At 49.6% G+C, this 20,323-nt stretch overlaps 1 protein-coding gene across 2 annotated transcripts in view; it reads left to right on the top strand.

Annotated features, from left to right (window-relative positions):
* Nucleotides 1–2,275: 2,275 nt before the first annotated feature.
* The window catches only part of OGDHL (oxoglutarate dehydrogenase L), a 28,118-nt gene continuing 10,070 nt past the window's right edge, over nucleotides 2,276–20,323 (top strand). The window contains exons 1-11 of one of the 2 annotated variants that reach the window (XM_081561424.1): nucleotides 2,276–2,385; nucleotides 6,153–6,357; nucleotides 9,395–9,565; nucleotides 13,129–13,231; nucleotides 13,663–13,778; nucleotides 13,926–14,080; nucleotides 14,780–14,926; nucleotides 16,141–16,231; nucleotides 18,622–18,801; nucleotides 18,952–19,080; nucleotides 19,986–20,165. In XM_081561424.1, coding sequence (XP_081417550.1) covers nucleotides 6,154–6,357; nucleotides 9,395–9,565; nucleotides 13,129–13,231; nucleotides 13,663–13,778; nucleotides 13,926–14,080; nucleotides 14,780–14,926; nucleotides 16,141–16,231; nucleotides 18,622–18,801; nucleotides 18,952–19,080; nucleotides 19,986–20,165 — 1,476 coding nt within the window. In that variant the 5' untranslated portion in view covers nucleotides 2,276–2,385; nucleotide 6,153. Of the gene's footprint in view, nucleotides 2,386–6,152; nucleotides 6,358–9,394; nucleotides 9,566–13,128; nucleotides 13,232–13,662; nucleotides 13,779–13,925; nucleotides 14,081–14,779; nucleotides 14,927–16,140; nucleotides 16,232–18,621; nucleotides 18,802–18,951; nucleotides 19,081–19,985; nucleotides 20,166–20,323 lie in introns of those variants that run through there. The other variant, XM_081561432.1, reaches the window with a different exon arrangement.

Genomic DNA, 20,323 nt, shown 5'->3' on the forward strand with positions numbered 1-20,323 from the left:
CTATCGGTTATCTTTGCCCCCAACACTCACACCCAGTGAACCATTAAACCATTTAGAACTGACTCCTAAGTGTCTCTCGAATTTATCCCTCTTTCTCTAATTCTACTGCCAGCCAGTGCATTATTGCATCTTACCTGGATATATTTTTGTTCTCACCTTTTACTATTCCATTCACCCTCCAAATGCCACAGAAATCTTTCTAAAAAACAAATCTGACCGTGTCCCTCACAGCTTAAAATATTACTGGTATCCAGTACCCTACTGAATAGAGTCCAAGCCCCTTAACTTGGTAGACAAAGCCCAATGTCACCTAGCCTAGGCCACTAGTTCTCTGCAGACATCCAGGCAGTTACCATTCCCCTAGCGCTTCATAACTCTGCCTTTGCACACTGAACTTTCCTGCTGGAAGTCTTCTGTGCACATGTGTCGATTTTTTTTTTCTTTCCCTGTATCCACTGCTATTTCTTGTGCTACTTGCAACCCATAAACCATCTGCATGGCTTCTCAATTCAGGTGTATTTCATATGGCTGATTCAAGGTCCCCTTTTCCTCATTTAAAGCAAAGCCAGATCATTTAATATCTCCTTGGAATCTGAATTTTAAACATCATAAGATCCTTGAAGAGTTAGTCCAGTTCTGGCTCAGTCCTGCTTCCTAAGACCAATTCTCCAGTTTTCCTGTGATTCTAGTTGTCCTTTAGACAAGTTTCCCATCAGTTCCTTTTTCCTAAGCTAGCCAGATAATTTTCTGATGCTTTTAATCAAAGAACTCCCAATGAGCCCAGCCCTTCTGCATCAGAGAAGCTCTTACTTATCCTTCAGAATCCAAACTAAATATCCATTTACTCATTCATTTATTCATTCAACAAGTATTTACTGAATATATGCTATGAATTGGGCACTATGCTAACTGCTGGAGATATAATATTAAACAGATATGGTCCTTGGCCATACAGACCTTAAAATATCTCCAACTAAACAACTTTTTTGGAAGAGGAACTTTAGGTGTAGAATAGAGTTAATTATATGACTCCATTCTGGCACCCTATCAGTATTGGTATGGGCAATGGCTTAATTACCTCATATCTGCATCCCTCAATCATCCCACAGGGAAACTCTACTGTGTTGAGATTAAAATTCAGAGGTGCAAGTGTGGAAGCAAGGAGACCAGTTTGGGGGCTGTTCCGATAATCCAGGGGGAAGTTGATGGTGGTTTGTACCACAGATGAATATGTGCCTCTACCAGGAACTCTCATGTATAAACAAGATCAAAGCCCAAGAGAAGTACAGCAGGAAGTTCCCCAAACTAACAAACAAGTCATTGATAATAGGGTACAAGTCATTGATAATCAGAGAAAAGTGGATTAAAACAATTATGTGATACTGTGTCTGTTTTTCTGGCAGAAATTATGGCCAGACACTGCCAAGTTTTGGCTGAGATATGCAGATTTAAAAATTCTCTTGCACTGTTTATAGGAACGTAGAATGGAGAGGCGACGTAACACTGCCGAATCAAGTTAGGTATACGCATAACCTGGACTTCCCAGGTGGTGCTAGTGATAAAAGAACCCATCTGCCAATCCAGGAGACACAGGAGATGCGGGTTTGATCCCTGAGTTCAGAAGATACCCTGGAGAAGGAAATGGCAACCCACTCCCGTATTGTTGCCCAGTAAATCTCATGGAGAGAAGAGCTTGGTGGGCTACAGTCCATGCGGTCACAAAGAGTTGGACACGACTGAGCATAACACAGCTATACACATACTCATGACCCAGCAGTTCAGCACCCTGTTAAATATTCCAGAAAATTTTCCACACAGGTTCTTAAGGGAATGGATAGGAAAGTGCTCATTGAGGCAGCAAGGAGGTGAAAGCAGAGTAGGTCTCCATAATTTGGATAGTGGATGGGTAAAATTTCTATCAGGTTTTGTGATAAGCACTTAATATGCCTTATCTCATCTTTTCTTCAAAATAACCCTAAGACTGGGACATTTAACAGTATCCTATTTTACAAACAATGAAACGAAAACTATCCTTCCATACGCAAACGGTCGTTTATTTTCTGGTTCATTCTCCTTAGTGTTCGAACGAAGACACTGGGGTTCAGGGGCTCAGCAGAATGCCAGGTTTCCCAGACAGATGCGATCCTTTTCCTGGCCAGGGAGCCTTCTTGTCTAGGCCTTCAGCACCGCGGACAGCGCCAACAGGGCAGGGCTGGGCGGGGCGTCCTCAATACGTCAAGACGCGCGGAGTCTCCCAGGCGCTCACCCCGCGTCGCCGCGTCTCGTGACCCAGGTAATTGGTACCTTGCGCTACGCATCATCTGCTCGCAGCCCCCTGACTCGCAGCCTCTGGACCGCGCTGCCCCGCCGACCCCCACCAGCCGGGTGAGCGCGGCAGCCCCTCCTCTCCAGGTCCCTGCGCCTCCTCCCCTCTTGCTGTCTCTCGGGCCTCCCCTCTGCTCCTCTCTCCCGGGTCCTGGGGCGCCGCAGCCCAGAGCCGGGGCCCCGTGAGGCGGAAGGAGGAGTGAGCGTGACCTTGGCTCCGTCTTTGGCTGTCTGCGGCCTCCCCAAAGACACCCCCCCCCCCCAGCCCTTCGCGTTCATCCGACCCTGCGAGTGCAGTTTTGTGAAACGTTTTGCGTAAAGGAGCGAAGCTCTACCGGTGGGGTTTCAGACATGAGGGTGGGGTCTCTAGCCCAAGACTGCAGACTGTAGACGCCTTTTGTGCCTGGGGAGGGGCCTACTGCCCTTCCCCTCCTCAAGGAACCTGGGCTGCGGAGAACAGCGCTGGGGATGGGGATGGTATAGCGTTATGTGCTTGGTGGGACAGGCAGGCAACTTTGAAGTCTCAGGACCTCGTGGGGGAAGGCGGGAGGTAGTCAGTGCCCTTATAGACGGCTTTAATCGCGGTTTCTGCTCACAAATGGGGAAACTGAGGCCCTGAGAGAGGCAAGACTGGCCTGAGGTGGCAGCCAGCCTGGGAAGTGCTTCTCCATCTCTCAGGGAAATGTGGGGGATGAGACGAGGTCCCAACAGAGTATCATGATGCCCATCCCTGCATCCCCTCCCTGCATACCCTGTAGCATATTAGGACAAGCCCCTTTTGCCTTTGTCCGTTTCCCACCTCTGGACTTTCGCTCAAGCCCTCCATCTCTGCCAGGGAAACAAGCACATCCCCTACTACCCTCGGAGAGGGCAATGGCACCCACACCAGTCCTCTTGCCTGGAAAAGCCCATGGAGGGAGGAGCCTGGTAGGCTGCAGTCCATGGGATTGCTAAGAGTCAGACACGACTGAGCGACTTCGCTTTCCCTTTTCACTTTCATGCATTGGAGAAGGAAATGGCAACCCACTCCAGTGTTCTTGCCTGGAGAATCCCAGGGACGGGGGAGCCTCGTGGGCTGCCATCTATGGGGTCGCACAGAGTCGGACACGACTGAAGCGACTTAGCAGCAGCAGCAGCAGCTTTCTACCCTGCTTCCTACCACAGGGTCTGCCTCCTTGACCTTCTCTTGGGTTCAGTAAACTAAGGTTGGGACTTGTTCCTGAGAAAAGCCCACCCAGCTCCCAGGACATGGTGCCATAGTAGGCCAGCAGGAGTGTGAGTCTAGGCTCTGCTGCTGCCCAGCTTCAAGGTCTGGGGAAGGATCTGTTAACTGATCTCTACAATGGGCATATTGCAGAGCAGTCCTCAGCAGGGCAGCCCAGATAGGGGCTTATGTGAGGGAAGCTTGGTAACCAGGGATTCTGCAGTTGTTACGCTTCTGGGGGTGGGGATGGGGACGGTACTGACTTTGTCCTTAGAGAGGAGACCACCAAGACCTCTCCAGAGCAACCTACCTGTTAGTCTGCTGGAGGCTGAGCTGAGATCTTCCCTTTCACCTGAGTGGGCAGGGCAGGCTGGGACTTTGACTGCAGATACTGAGGTTGACTCTGTGCCCAGAACCTCCAGGGCTCCTGCATCCCCAAGCCCTGCTGGGATTGGGGCAGAGTTGGTTGGCTGGCTGCCCTTCTGTTGGGCTGGGTGAAGGCCACAGCAATGTGCAGTGGCTTCCCCGATTACTCAGTATTTATTAAACACAGTGTTCCTGCGATGGGCCAGGCAGGGCACAGGCAGGCTTATCACTGCCCCCGCCCCCCAACCCTCCCACCCCCCTGCCCCCAAACATCCCATTTCCTAGTGGGAATGGTTGCCGGCAGAGAGCAGCTCCGTGTTTACATCATGACTGGGCAGTGAGGAAGGAACGGGCTCCAGAACCACAGAGCCACACCACTCACCAGCTTAGCCTCTCTGTGCCTCTGTTTCTGTATTTGTAAAATGGGACTTACATAAGTGCCCACCTCTTGAGATTGTTGAGAGGGATAGATGAGCACAGTGCCTGCCCCCAAATCAGTGCTCACTAACTGTGCTCTTATTTCCATTCCCACAATGGATATCTTGGTGTCAGGTTTTCTTTGCCTTAGGATGGGGATGTTAGAGTTTCCCCATTGGGTTGTTTAGAGTCTTCTGATGTTCCAGGCCAGTAGCGCCTAGGCCCTATGGCTGTCTGGGTAGGGGCAGCAACCCTGTATTTGTCCAGGTCTTGGGGGCTATTAGAGATTGAGAAGGGGTTGGCACCCTGACCCTCTGACTGCAGATCTCAGACCTTGAGGCCCCACCCAACACCTGGAGGGTGCCACTCCAGGAAGAGCCAGCCCCTGGCAGCCCTCACCAAAGCCTGGTGTCACTGGGCTGGTGGAGCTGGACAGGCAGCTGAATGTGTGGAAAGGAAGCTTCCGGCACTTGGGACTCAGGTTCCAGCTGAACCCATCTCCTTCCTCGCTGCAGTGCAATGCATTTTTGCTTTTTAATTTTTCTTATTTTGGACTTGCTGCTGGTTGCCCTGAGGAGCCCACTGTCCCTCGCTCAAGGAGACCACCCTCCCCTTCCCTCTGCCTCCTGTAAGTTTGGAGGGAAAAGGGGAGGAGATGGGCTAGGAGGGCTGTGCCCTGCCCTGCCTTGGAATATGACCCCTTGTAAAATAGAAGGTCCAGCCAGCTGTTTCTGGAGACTTGGTTGAACTGGTGGGGAGGGGAGTGCCCTGTGGGCTGGGCACACCTGGCTCCAGGGGCATTGACTTCTGGCCAAGCCTAGGCAGGGAGGTACACTTTCTGGGATTGAGTTATGCAAGGGGAAGCCAGCCCTCTTGCCTGCTTGGCCCCTGGTGGGGTGGCTCTGGTGCTACATCCCACTCACAGGCTGGATTCTCTGGGCAGAAGAGCATCAGCAAGTATTCAGAGGGAGCTGTTCTGTGTTCAGGCAGTGCTGGGGAAGAGAAGGGAGCTCTGCTTACAATTGTTTTGGGGGGTATCATGAAGGAACAGAGGTTCTAAGAGGAGGCTCTTCTCTTAGAATCTCTGTCTTCTGAGAGGAGGAGGAAGCCCCCCCCCCCCCGCATATACACATAGACTCCTGAAAGCCCATTGTTCAGGCATTTTTCCTGGGGAAGAGCAGGTGGCTTAGTGGGGGTGAGATGAGCTCCAGGTTCTTGTTCTTTTTCAGACTGAGTAGGCTTCCAGCCTTTATGTACACCTTGAACTCTTAGCTGTCCTAAATGATGCTGGTCCTGAGTGTAAGCTCTGGGCAGGGTATGGGAGTCAGAGGCCAGTTACCACTAGGAGCTCATCGGGACATGGTGCCTGCCTCTGATCTGTCGTCCTCTGTCGCCCAGTGCCCTTCTCTGAGCCTCAGTCCTCCCTGGTGCGAAGTGAGGCCACTGAGGCCTGTGTCATTGGCCTTCTGGCCTGGGAGGATATGCTGGGCCGATACTGTGGTCAAGGGAAGTCACTTGTCACTTTTGGTCACAATGACCAGAGATCAAGCAGTGCCATGGGCCTTGAGATAGTGCAGCTCGGCCAGACCCCTTTCTTCTGGCGTTTTCCTGACCAGGCATGGTGCACCCAGTCCTTGAAGGATTTCCCTGCCTGAGTTCCAGGGTGGCTAGGGGGACTGGCCGATTGTGTCTCTCACCAGGGACTTGTCTTATACTACCTAGCCCAGGGTCAGCTGCCCAGTAGGCCCACTAAATGCCATGTGAATGGACAAGTGGCTGCCGGAGCCTCCTTCCATCCTGGTCCTGCGGTTTATGTTTCTCTCTTATTGCCTGTGTCCAGGATGAGTCAGCTGAGGCTGCTGCCATCCCGGCTTGGGACACAGGCCTCGAGGCTCCTGGCCCCACATGGAGTCCAGAGGTTCGGCTGGTGCAGCAGGTCGTCTGGGCCACCAGCTTCCTTCCCAAGCAGCAGAGTTGGAGGAGACTCCAGTTACATGGAGGAGATGTACTTCGCCTGGTTGGAAAACCCCCAGAGTGTCCACAAGGTTGGCACCCCTCTGTGTGGGAGAGAAGGTCCTGAGGCTGGGCTGTGGAGGGGGCAGTGGGGAGAAGCACCTTGCCTGCTGAGTGGCCCTGGGTAGGTTTCTTTGCCTCTCAGGCCCACCATTGTCTTTGTTTGTGAAAGAGTTGGTCCTCAAACATAGGCAGAACACTCTCCGACATAAATCACAACAGGATCCTCTATGACCCACCTCCCAGAATATTGAAAATAAAAGCAAAAATAAACAAATGGGACCTAGTTAAACTTAAAAGCTTTTGCACAACAAAGGAAACTATAAGCAAGGTGGAAAGACAGCCTTCAGAAGAAGAGAAAATAATAGCAACGAAGCAACAGACAAAGAATTAATCTCAAAAATATACAAGCAACTCCTGCAGCTCAATTCCAGAAAGATATACGACCCAATCAAAAAATGGGCCAAAGAACTAAACAGACATTTCTCCAAAGAAAACATACAGATGGCTAACAAACACATGAAAAGATGCTCACCATCACTCATTATCAGAGAAACGCAAATCAAAACCACAGTGAGGTACCATTTCACACCAGTCAGAATGGCTGCTATCCAAAAGTCTACAAGCAATAAATGCTGGAGAGAGTGTGGAGAAAAGGGAACCCTCTTACACTGTTGGTGGGAATGTAAACTAGTACAGCCACTATGGAGAACAGTGTGGAGATTCCTTAAAAAACTGGAAATAGAACTGCCATATGACCTAGGAATCCCACTACTGGGCATACACACCGAGGAAACCAGAATTGAAAGAGACACGTGTACCCCAATGTTCATTGCAGCACTGTTTATAATAGCCAGGACGTGGAAGCAACCTAGATGTCCATCAGCAGACAAATGGATAAGGAAGCTGTGGTACATATACACAATGGAATATTACTCAGCCATTAAAAAGAATACATTTGAATCAGTTCTATTGAGATGGATGAAACTGGAGCCCATTATAGAGAGTGAAGTAAGCCAGAAAGAAAAACACCAATACAGTATACTAATGCATATATATGGAATTTAGAAAGATGGTAACAATAACCCTATATGCGAGACAGAAAAAGAGACACAGATGCATAGAACAGTCTTATGGACTCTGTGGGAGAAGGTGAGGGTGGGACGATCTGAGAGAATAGCATTGAAACATGTATATTATCATATGTGAAACAGAACGCCAGTCCAGGTTCGATGCGTGAGACAAGTGCTCAGGGCTGGTGCAACAGGATGACCCAGAGGGATGGGATGGGGAGGGAGGTGGGAGGGGGGTTCAGGATGGGGAACACATGTAAACCCATGGCTGATTCATGTCAATGTATGGCAAAAGCCACTACAATATTGTAAAGTAATTAGCCTCCAACTAAAATAAAAAAATATTAAAAAAAAGAGCTGGTCCTCATATTAGCTGAGGAAAGCTCATTGCTCTGCTGTTGCTAAACCAGCCGATGGTTGGTGGTCTGGCTTGAGATGCCCAGATGATGCCCTGCTCAGACACACTGTTTCTGAGACCTGCCCCTGTCCCCTCTGTCATGCTGTACTGTGTCCAGGTGGCCCCTTGTTATGTGGTTAGAAGCATGAATGTTTATATATATATTGAGCTGGTGAAATAAGTACACACTGATGGTAAAAAAATAATAATAAAAATGAAAAAATAAAATCAGTTGCCAGGGCAAAAGTAAAAAGGGAAGCTGCTCTCTCTCCACTCACAGTCCTCAGAAGAAAGTAATATGTTCACATGATTCAAAACAGAAAGTATTAAGTTTTACAGTGAAAAGCCTTCCTCCCATTCCATCTGCTCAACTCCTACCTATCTGGTCCCCAATCTATTCTTAATTTCTTGTATATCTATTCAGATTTTCTTTAGATAAACTTATTGCAAACATAATTCTGGATTTCCCCCAACTTTACACAAAAAATAGCATGTAATGTCCACCATTTTGCCCCAGGCTTTTTTCATTCAGCATACATCTCTAAGATTTTCAATGTCAGCACCTTAAGAGCCTCATTTTTTTCCCCAGCTGTGTAGTATTCCACTGTTTGGATGGATGTGCCACATCCATCCACAGGGACAGACATCTGGCTCATTTCCAGTCTCTGGCTGTCATGCCTGGTGCTGTACTGCATCATCTTGTACATTCATCACCTCGAGTGTGTGCAGCTCACTATGGGATAAATTCCACAAAGTGGAGTTGTTGGGTCAGAGGGCATCTGTATACATAATTTTGATGGATGTTGCCAAATTGCTTTCCACAGGATGCATACCATCTTATTCTCCCACCAGTACTGTATGAGAGGATGCCAAGGAAAGCTCTTCTATTATGTGTTCTGCTGGAACACGGAGGTGCTGGTGCATTTGTCCATCTGCTTTTTGTTTCTGCACAAATAGTAGCAAACCATATATCCTCTTCTGTTTTGTTCCTTTACAACATATCTTGGCAATATTCCACATCCATAATAATAGATGCATCTTTTTTTAAAACACTACATAATTTTCCAGAATCTAAATTTACCATTTATTTAACGATTTCCTATTGATCACCACTTAGATTGTTTTTATGCTGCCATTTTTATAAACTGTCTTGCGGGGAACATCCTTATACCTGTAGGCACACCTGTCCAAGTACATCTGTAGAATAAATTGCTGGCAGTGGAATTTCTGGTCCAAAAGATACATGCATTGAAAGTGTTGAGGATCTGCCTGCCAGATTGCCCTCCACAAAGGCTGCCTTAACCCCCAGTGTGTGAGGGCATGTTTCCCCCAGAGATAGAAGTCTCTTCCATACCTGAAGCCCCTTGATCACAACTTACAACTCCCCGCCAACCCTCTATCAAGCTGGGTCCTGGAGAGATCTGAACTCTGGATGGGGGCCTGGGGTGGTTGAGAGGGATCACTGGACAGGGTCCTAGGAAGGTCCTGAGAGCTATAGTGATGAAGGAAGACCAGTGTCCCCTGGGGTCCCAGTCTAGGCCACACCCAACTACTCTCAGTCCCTAACTTGGCTGTTTTCTTGTTTCTGCCCCTGCCCAGTCCTGGGACAGCTTCTTCCGGAAAGCCAGTGAGGAAGCTGCTTACAGCCTGGCTCAGCCCCGGCCCCCTTCTGTCATCCCTGAAAGCAGGCCGGTAGTGTCCAGCCGAACCAAGACCAGTAAACTGGTGGAAGACCACCTGGCCGTGCAGTCGCTGATCCGGGCCTACCAGGTGAGTGACTGGGAGGGCGCAGGCTCCTGGGGGGTGGCCACGGGCTAATAACAAGAAGACTGGCTCAGCTCCAGCGCCACCTCAGAGAGCCCTTCCCCAAGCCCTCTGTTGGTGGCTCTCACTCCTCCTGCTCTTTGTCACATTACCCTTCACGTCACTTCCCATCTCCCTTCATTTTTTGTGTGGACTGGTTTGTTTGTTTGTGGTCTTTCTCACTGTGCCCCAGTACCTGGAGGGGTACTTAGTGAGTGATCAGTTTCAGTGAGTGCTGAATGAAAGGTGAATACACTGATCCTTGTTAATGTCTGTTTTCTCCTCTTGACTGGGCATTCCAAGAGGACAGGGCTGATGCCCAGCAGGTGCTTAACTGGTGTTTGTGGAACGAATTAATGAATAAATGAATAGTTCATTAAGCAGCTCTCCCACCCATCAGTTGCTCTGTCCTGGAAACTTAGGCTCCCTGTGGCTGGGTTCCCAGGCTCGGCCCCTGCTATGTCAAAGAGTCCTGATGATATTCCCTATTCTTGGTCTTGACCCAACAGTACTAATTGGAGGGCTGTTCTGGGTGTTCACTCTATAAAAATGTAATCATTTAGGATCTCTCTGGGAATCAGTGGCAGAGGTATTTCATAAGAGAAGCTTGTCTTGAAGACATGCAGAAAGAAGGGTAAGGGCATCCTGGCAGAGACTCAGTGGGAGGGTGCCGCACAAGCCCCTGCAGGAACTCGGGGGGAGAAGGAGGCCTTAGCAAATGGAAAGGGCACCTTGCCTCTGAATGAGGCACTCTGCGTGGGTTGGCAGCTGCCCACCCAGGGTGTGCCAGCTGTGCTGGGGCAGAAGAGGGAAGGTGCACAGGATCAGGCTCCCTTACTGGCCTCAGGACCCATGGATCGTGGGCCACTTGGGAGCAAACAGCAGTGGTTGTAATGATGTTTGTCTTGGCTGGCTAAGAGAGGCAGGAAGTGATCTAACTGTTGACTTTGAAAAAGAAGAACAAGGAACATAAGACTTTATATGAAATATAAGGTAGCATTCAGAGTGCGGCCTGAGGACGTTATCTTCCAAGCATAGTCTCAGTTCTGCAGCAGGTCTCTGGTCTTTCATTGTCTGAAATCACAGCACCAGAGTCCTTCCAGCAGGTTGGTCTCTGGATTCAGGAAGGTTACTTTGTACTGGCTTGATAAAAATCTGCCTGATGGTGAGTACTTACGGGGTGGGCTGCAGCCCCTCACAGGCCAACTCGGGACTGAGCTCTGGTTTGACTCACTTGCATAAAGTACTGAAAAAAACCGCAAGCTGCTTCTTATTTGCAAACATATAGAATGTAGAAGAATCATGTCTCAAACCCTCAAGCCCATCATTACAGTGCCGCTCTTGATTCATCTTACCCACCTCCGGCTCCACCCGCAGGCCACTGATTATTTTGAAGCAAATCCCAGATATCATTTCATTTCATTCATTGAACGTTTCAGCGTGTATTTCCAGAGATAAAGTCTCCTTTAAAAATTTACAAATATACATAATAGCATTATCACTGCTAAAAATAGAAATGATCTTTAATGACATCAAATACCCAATTGGTATTCATTTGTGCCTGTTTGTCTTAGGATTTCTCTTTTCTGCTTGTTTGAATCGAGATTCAAATAAAGCCACGGGTTGTGATGTTGACATGGCTCTTAAGCTCTTGTACTCTACTCTGCAGGTCCTTCTCCATTTCCTTTTGTGTTCTTTGTTTGTCCTAGAGAGTTTTCTTGAGTCTGGATGTTGCTGATTGCATCCCCATGGTATCACTTTGTCTGAACCTTTGTCCCATGTAATTTCTCTAAAGTGGTGGTTATATCTAGGTGCTTGACCCAACATAGATTTGATTTCTTTGTTGCAAAATCAGCTTCCTGGTGGCGATGGCACTTCATCAGTTAGTAGCTAAGGATAATTATTTCCTGGACACATTGAGTCATTAGGAGTGGTAAAAGTGGTGATAGTCTAATTCTGTCTTTGTTTAGTACCTGAAATATTTCTGTGGGGAGAAACTTTCCTTTGTCAGCTCCGTTTATCCTCAGGTACAAATTGTATAGGGAAGGTAGGATCAGTGCTTGATTTTTTTCCTTTTATTGATGGATTTCAAAATTATGATTTGGTTCCCTAGCATCTTCCAAATATGGCAAATAAGGGTTTTTCTTCTTTTTCTATGATATGAATGCATGGATTTAAACACATTTGATGAGTTTCAGTCTGCTACAGATATTCTCCTTGTTGTTGCTCAAAATGTATCCTTATTCCCAGCCTCAGTGGCGTTTGGTAGGATAAGATGATTTGAGCTCATCTTGTACATTTCTAATAAGCCAGTTCTTCTGGGAGTGAGGGAGTATTTGCTGCTGTTGGTTTGGACATGACTTCTGGGTTCTTTTGATGGTTAGAGACAGGAAATATGTATTTTTTTTAAAGATACCATACTTTATAAGTTTGTACTGATGCTTCTATACATGTCAAATATAGGGCTTAGGGTTTGTCTTTGACCTCATCAATCTTATATCACCATCTCCATTTAAAAATATCAAAAATAGAGGTTCTCAAAGACACAATACAATGACTTATTTGATTTTTCTCATAATCTATACATGACAAGCTAAGAATACAATTCTAGTACTACCATTGCTGGTTGGTAATGTAAATGAATTTATGATCTTTTTATTTCTGCAGTCCTGTTTGCCTTTGGGGAGCATTCTGTTAGTTGGAATAGTTCCTCTCTATGTAGTTATGCCACAAAATGGATGCATTAAGTCATTTATCTTACTTTCAATTTTTAAAACTTGATTTTTTAAATTTATTTTTTAATTGAAGGATAATTGCTTTACAGAATTCTTAATTTTGTTTTATAGTGATATAAAATATTTATAAGATTCCAAAAGCAAGATATAGCCTTAAAAGTCTAGCTTCTAGCCCTGCCACTCTGCCCTATTTTGTCCTTTCCCTGTAGGTAATAATTTTTCTTATTTTTTGGTTTTATTATTTTACTACATATTCTTCTAATGCACACATTTATTTGTAAACATTCAAATAGATACAAAGATATGCAAATGCATATATTTACTTTTGTCTTTCCTTTCTTAGATAATAGGTAGTTTATCACAAACATTTTTATATAATTTGCTTTTTTACTTAAGAATATTTTGTGGAGACAATCTCATAGTAGCAGTTAGGAATTTTCCTCATTCCTTTGAGCAACTCTGTGCCTGCATGAATTTCCCATATCCATTTGTCAGTCTCCTGCTGATGGACATTTGGGAAGTTTTTAGAATTTTGCAATTACTAATAGTACCATAGTTATTATTTTTGTGTATGCATTCTTTCCTGTTTCTGAAAGCTGCACGATGTACTTTTAAACAGAGTTGAGCTCCTGCCACCTCAGTTACTGTGCTGGGGCTTCAGGGCCTGGGTGCTGGACATGTAGAAATTTGAAATTCTGAAGCCAGAAGTGAGGGGCCCAGGCCTGGAATCTCAGTCTTGGTGGGGGTCTGCCCAGCTGTGTTCCAACTCTGTCTTGACCTTTTCTCCTTCTCCAGATCCGGGGCCACCATGTGGCCCAGCTGGACCCCCTGGGCATTCTGGATGCAGACCTGGACTCCTTTGTGCCCTCAGATTTAATCACCACCATCGATAAACTGGGTGAGAATCAATACCCTTTCCTGTTGCCCTGGCAACGCCAGAGCCAGCTGATTCCTGTGCCTAGTGAAGGGCACTGAACCTGCAGTACCTCTGGGTCTCGGGTTTCAGCCATCAGCCTGAGAGGCTTTCTTCTGACTCTTGCCCATCTATGCATTGGGTCCCTGCAAGGGAGGGCTCTTCATCCTCCCTAGCTGGTGCACCCACTCAGCAAATTTGAGACACCTGTCCAGGCCCATCCTTGTGATGGCAAGCTCGGTTCTGACTCTCACACCCTGTGCCCTGCGGACTGAGGGCCCTTGACCTCTAGGCTGGACATGGTGGGAAGGTGCTGGGGGCACTGTTAGGAGGTCTAGGGATGCAGCTAGGCTCGCCTGGGCCTCACTTTCCTCTCTCCTGTGTGCTGCCTGGACTCTGCCCCACGGGCCTCCCAGCCTTCTACAACCTGCGGGAGGATGACCTGGATAAGGAGTTCCAGCTGCCCACAACCACTTTTATTGGAGGCTCTGAAAACACCCTTTCTCTACGGGAGATCATAAGGCGCCTGGAGGTGAGCACAGGCAGGTGTGTCGGGCACACCTGATGAAGCTCTCCAGCGTGCGTTAGAGGGAGGGAGGGCACTGCCTTTCCTGTTCCAGACCCTGAGGCTATCCATCATCTTCCTGGCTCCTCCTGGAGTGCTCCTGTGTCCCCACAGAGCACATACTGCCAGCACATCGGTCTGGAGTTCATGTTCATCAATGACGTGGAACAGTGCCAGTGGATCCGGCAGAAGTTCGAGACCCCGGGCGTGATGCAGTTCTCCAGCGAGGAGAAGCGGACCCTGCTGGCCCGGCTGGTGCGCTCCATGAGGTCAGGCCCCCAGCACCTCCCTGGGATGCCCGAGTGGCTGGGGGGCCTGCTCCAGGGCTGTCTGAGACATCTCAAGCCCTGGCTGATGAGGAGGTACCTGGCGAGTGAAGGCAGGGCTGTGTGGGGCTCCAGGAGATCATGACACCAAACAAGGATAAAAGTGGCATAAAGATGTCCCTGCATGGAGTGAGTGTAGCAGGGACTTCCTGCAGGTAGGGCAGAGCTGGACTTCTGTGAAACTGGGTCTTCCCAGGACTGTGGGGCCCTGGAGGAGCCTCTGACCCAGCTGCTGGGAGTAAAGTGGCTCCCTGAGCAGTGACATGTGGGCTGGAATTTGAATTGAGCCATGAGGAGGTCTTTGGAACATGATGAGAGAGCTTCAGGGCACGTGTGTGCTGGAGGGCAGCGAGCGGAGAACAGTGGAATGGCCAGTTGCAGCAGTTTGACTGTAAAGGAAGAGAGGGTGGTCACTGGGAATGGATGCAGCCAGAGGCCTCTGGTTAAGCTGGGAGGAGCCTCAGCCTCCCCCAGACCTATGCTCGTTGCTGGTGGGGCATCATGGTGTCTGTGCCAGGCCCTGGACCGTGCAGAGAGACGTGACTTCGTAGCTTCCTCTGTCCTGGCATCCTACTCGAAGCCCTCAGTAACAGCCCCCATGAGCCCCTGCCTCTCCACCTTTTTCCTCCCCTCCCCAAGCAGGTTTGAAGACTTCCTGGCCAGGAAGTGGTCTTCAGAGAAGCGGTTTGGCTTGGAGGGCTGTGAGGTCATGATTCCGGCCCTGAAGACCATCATCGACAAATCCAGTGAGATGGGAATCGAGAACGTCATCCTGGGGATGCCACACAGGTGGGTCCTCCCTGCCTCAGCCCCGTGCTTCTCCCCCAGGCCCAGCAAGCTGAGATGGATATGAGGCTTTGAAAGTCAGAGCAGGGGTGTTCTTAGGACCTGGGGGTAGAGGCAAAGGGGTCTGGAAAGTTCTGAGTCCCTGGGCCCTGGCCTGCTCACCACAGAAAGAGCCAAGCACGTGGCCAAAGCCACTGGAACCAGGTTCTCTTGGTCTCAGTTTCTCTCTCACCACGTTGCCACCATCCCCAGCAATACTGAGATGACAGAAGGGGCTATGTCATACTACTTGAGGTTCCTGTGGAGTGGCACATCCCAGAAAAGTGAGGGCAGAGCCTGGACATGTGGGCCTGGGTTGGCCTCATCTGGTGGGAGGTCTCTGGAGGTCAGCTGCATGTCTCTTTCCCTGGCTGCTAGCTGACCACTCATTTCCCTGGGACCTTGATAAAGACTTGGAAGGTTGGCCTGGCTACTGGGCAGTTACCTCTGAGCTGGAGCCTGTGGGATAATGAGAAATTATTATCCAAGGCGGCCAGGGGTCCTGCTGAATGGGCAGGGACAGGACATGCTGTCTCTCTGAGGGGCAAAGCCTCAGTATTTCCCATGCCCATTTCCAGCCGCTCACAGGGGGGCCAGTCCCCTACTGGTTCAGCACTGGGGCGTCAGGATGAAGTGTGAGGAGGGTCGCCATCTGTGGGCTGGCCTGCCAGGAGTCCAGGCTTTATCTCACAGGCTCTGTGCTCTGGAGGGAGCAGAGCTGACCCCATGGTTTCAGGATGGCATGGCTTCATAGAACTATCGGCGGGGGTTGGGGGTGGGGGGAAGAGAATGGTGCTGGGCCGTCAGGCAGCTCTGGAACTGTGTGATGGTGCTGCACAGGCTCCTGGCCTGAGGAGGCTTCTGGGAGCCAAGGACTGCCCTTGGCCAGGCCTCCGTAGTTGAGAAGGGGCCTCTGAGGCTTGAGGGCTTTCCCCAAAGGGGCTGAGGGGTTTTCATCTGGTTCCTCTGTCCACACAGCCCTCCCTCCACAGAACAAGAGAGAAGCCCACCGGAAGAGGGCTGCCCTTCTGGAACAGGGCCATGTGGGGCTGGAGGTCACGCCAGTGCCCAGGCTGTTCCTGCTGGGTCCTGGGTGGGCAGGGAGCATGGTTATGCTGGGTTGTGCTGAGGGAGGTGGCCTCTGTGCCAGGTGAGAGCCCTGTCCCCTCTGGCCCCAGGGGCAGGCTGAATGTGCTGGCCAACGTTATTCGCAAGGACCTGGAGCAGATCTTCTGCCAGTTTGATCCCAAGCTGGAAGCAGCGGATGAGGTGGGTGCCAAGTGTGGGCACCAGAGCCCCTGGAGAGCTGGGTATTTGGGAGATGGACAGACATGCAGAAGAGTGGGAGAAAGGCCGGGGGTGTCTATGTGAGGCTCCTGAGGTGCTTTGGAGCCAAGTGCTCTAATCTCGGATAACTAGGAGAATCCTTGGATAATCTGGGCCAACCTGCTATCTCCAGCCAGGGTAACTGAGCCCCAGAGAGGTGCAGGGGAGTGCCTGAAGTTACTCAGTTCAGCCCATGTGGCTGTGTCTCTGTGCCCAGAGTCCTGCCTGCCTGCCCGTAAGGACTGCCTTACTCGCCTGTTTGCCCAGCACAGTGTTGGGAGGTCAGGACAGTTTCCTGTGCCCACTGATGAGCAGAGGATACAGTTTTCTACCCTCACCCACTTCCTGCTAGGTTTACGTGTCATTTAGGCCTCACATCCCATGCCTTTGTGCATGCTGGGCCCTCAGCCCACGTTGCCATCTTCTCTTCCTCTCTCTGCTTCTTTCACAGTCCTGCCCATCACCCCGTTTGATGGCTTTCCTGGTCCTCCAGGCGGGAAAGCTGTCTGTCCCTCCTCTGTGCTTCCTTTGCCTGCAGAACCGTGTCTACTCTGGCCTTTTCCATTCTGTGTGTGCGTGTGTGTGTGTGTGTGTGTGTGTCTGTCTGTCTGTCTGTCTGTCTGTTTTCCCATCCAGGCTGGTAGCAAGGTGAGGGCAGGGACCTCACCCCCAAAGCCTCAGCAGCCAGTACTGGAGGATGGTTTGTTAAAATGAACCACATTAAATGACTGCTCTAGAACCATCCAGCACATTAGACCAGAGCAGGACTAGAATCCACATCTGCTGGCTCCCAACCCATAATCTTTCCGCCATCATATTCATTTTGCTCAAGCACCTTCATCTCTCTGAGCCTCAGTTTGCTTTCCTGTAAAATGGGGATAAAAATTCCTGGTCCCAGAATAGGTTGTGAGCAATTACAGATGACATGAGTAAAACGTGGCCAAAGAGCTCTTTAAACAAATTTACTTTTTTCTTAATTGAAAGAGCAATATGAGCATCATTTGAAGAAAATATTTCACAGGGAGAGTAAGTTTCCCTTCTGAGACTGCTTTCCTGTTCCCTGGAGGCTCTGCTGTGGTCAGTTTTCATGTTAAGGTGTGTGCTTCCAGAAATGCTCCATGCAGTGCAAACACACGTAGGTGTCTAGTACAGCTTTATTTATAAGAGGCCAGGGGAGCAGCTTGCAATGCCCCTGGGCATCTTGCTGTTTTCACTTAATGAGCTGTCACTATTTTAGAGCTGCATGCCAAGCTCCCCAGGCTTCTAGTGCCCCTTTGGTTTCCATTATCTCTTGTTGATGAGCATTAGGTGGTGGGATGAGTGTTTTTGCACACACGTGTGTGCATTTGTAGATAGTGTCTGAGAAATGCAGTGGCTGGAGCTGAGGAGGCAGGGCTGAATTGCCCTCCAAAAAGCTTGCAGACAGCAGCAAGTCTTCCTGCTGTGTGTGGGAGTCCCAGGACCCCCTGCTTCTCTTACTCCATCCACCCTTTCCATCTTTGCCAATGTGATAGGTCCAGAAGTGACTGCATTTGAACATATTTCTCTGCTATGAGTTTGAGTGTCTTTTCACGTATTTTTAAACCATGTATGCCTTTTCCTGTAAATTCCTTTTTCTGACTTTCGCTCATTTTTCCCTGGGGTCTTGGTAAAAAGTGCCTTATGTATTGAAGGAGTTAGCCCTTTGCTTGAGTTTGTGTGATAAATATTTTCCCAGGTTGATTTTTTTGCCCCCTAATAATGTGCATGGATCTTCTTCCCCCTTGACAAATATATTAGATTTTGGCAGTCTTATCCTTTGTGACTTCTGAGGTTTGTACATTGTTTAGAAAGACTCCTTGCTCTAAGATCATAAAGTGTGTCATGTTTTCCCCTGGTACTGTGTTTTTGTCTGTTGTGTGCACATTTTTGCTTACTTTGGTGTCAGGAATTTAGTGGGTGTCCTGCTCCAGTGTTTGCCCAGAGGCCTGGCCCATGGTCTTAACTCCAGTTAAGAGCTGTCTTTCATTTCTTGGCCTTCACTGTCCCTGGTTGGCCCCTTCATAAGGGTGCCTTACCCATCCCCAACTCTGCCATCATTAATGTGGAGAGTATGGTTGCTGATAATGTGCAGGGGCTCTGATAAGGGATCACGACCCAGGGAACCTGCTGGCCTTTCTTAGACCAGGTGGAGGGCAAGGAGGACGTGTGCCAGCGTTGGGAGAGGAATGCAGGGGTGAGTCAGGGACAGCACGACTTCCCAGGGAGCTGACTCCAGGGGATGTGCCAGCCCCACTGTGGACTTGCATGTCTGGTATGGTGGGGACTTCATCACGGGCCACCTCAACCTTCAGGGTTCCGGAGATGTCAAATATCACCTCGGCATGTACCACGAGCGGATCAATCGAGTCACGAACAGGAACATCACTCTGTCACTTGTGGCCAACCCCTCCCACCTGGAAGCTGTGGACCCCGTGGTGCAGGGGAAGACAAAGGCGGAGCAGTTCTACCGCGGGGATGCCCAGGGCAAGAAGGTGAGCTCTCCTGGGCCCTGAGGACCTGGGTTCTGTGGGCTGGGCTTCTGAGGGGTGAGCTCCAAGGGGTAGGCTCCAAGGTTTAGGATTGGGGCTGGGCTGCACAGCTGGAGCATGGGAGCCCCTCCTGATTGATACCCTGTCCTGCAGGTCATGTCCATCCTGGTCCATGGGGACGCTGCCTTTGCTGGCCAGGGTGTGGTCTATGAGACCTTCCACCTGAGCGATCTGCCCTCTTACACCACCAACGGCACCGTGCACGTTGTCGTCAACAACCAGGTGAGGGCCAGGGCTGCATGCTGGGCCCTGTCAGTGTTATCTATTCCTGGATCCAGGCAGCACTCTGAGGAGAGGAGTGGGACAGTCCTGGTTCTAACCCCACTGCTCTGCCACTTAGCAGAGCGTGACTTCAGCGAGATGCCTGATCTCTCAGCCTTGGTTTCCTGGTCTTTGAAATTGAGAGGAGTCTACATCTGTGTGTCTGTCTTTGTGTCTCTGTATATCTATCTCTCTGTCTTTCTCTCCTCCATCCCCATGTATGTTTGTGTATACACACACACGCACACACACACACATATATATATGACAAAGCTGTAGGGACAGAGGAAGATGGGTGTAACCAGCACCTACCCCAGAGGCTGCACGTATAAAATTAGATGCTGCCTTTAGCTCCATGTGACCCAGTCTTAGAACACAGCTCTCACAGCTTTTGCTTTTAAGGCAACTGTGGTTAATGACAGCTCTTCTTCTGAGCCTGTAAAGCCGTGGGTTAACGACTTTTATTTGCATAGTCATTTAAGTCATTTAATCTTCACAGTATAAGCCTGTGAGGTAGGAATTTAATGAGCCCTTTTAATCAATGAGGAAACAGAGGCTTTGGGAATTTAAGTGCCTGGCCCAAGGTTGTATAGTTAGTAATTGGTGAGACTGGGTTTTACCCCAACTTGGGCTCCCTATTCCTACTGTATAAAAATGATTGCAGGAGAAAGAGCGGGTGTGATTCGCCGGTGTTGCTGCTGTCCCCGTGATTTCAAGGTCATCCACTGTTTCCTGGTCATGTCCCCATCACCTCCTGACCACACTTGATGGACCTCAAGGCAAAGACACCCCTTCCCCAGCCCCCAGGCCCCCGGTCTCCCAGGCAGCTACAGCTGTCTAGCTCTCAATGTCTCCTGCTTCTACAGATTGGCTTCACCACGGACCCCCGGATGGCCCGCTCCTCCCCATACCCCACCGATGTGGCCCGTGTGGTCAATGCACCCATCTTCCACGTGAACGCAGATGACCCAGAGGCGGTGATATACGTGTGCAGTGTGGCAGCTGAGTGGAGGAACACCTTCAATAAAGACGTCGTGGTAGACCTGGTGGGTGTGGGGGGCCTAGGCTAGGTGGGCTCAGCTGTCCCTGCTGTGCCAAGCTCACCAGGTCTGTAGCATCTTCAGCGGTCATGGCTGGACAGCAGGTTTAGTGCCACTGAGCACAGTCTCTGCAAAGGCCTGGGGTGGGCCATTTGGTGATGGGT

The sequence above is a fragment of the Giraffa tippelskirchi genome, chromosome 2, assembly GCF_054371585.1.
Source record: "Giraffa tippelskirchi isolate mGirTip1 chromosome 2, T2T-mGirTip1v1.2.pri, whole genome shotgun sequence".
Lineage (NCBI taxonomy): Eukaryota > Metazoa > Chordata > Mammalia > Artiodactyla > Giraffidae > Giraffa > Giraffa tippelskirchi.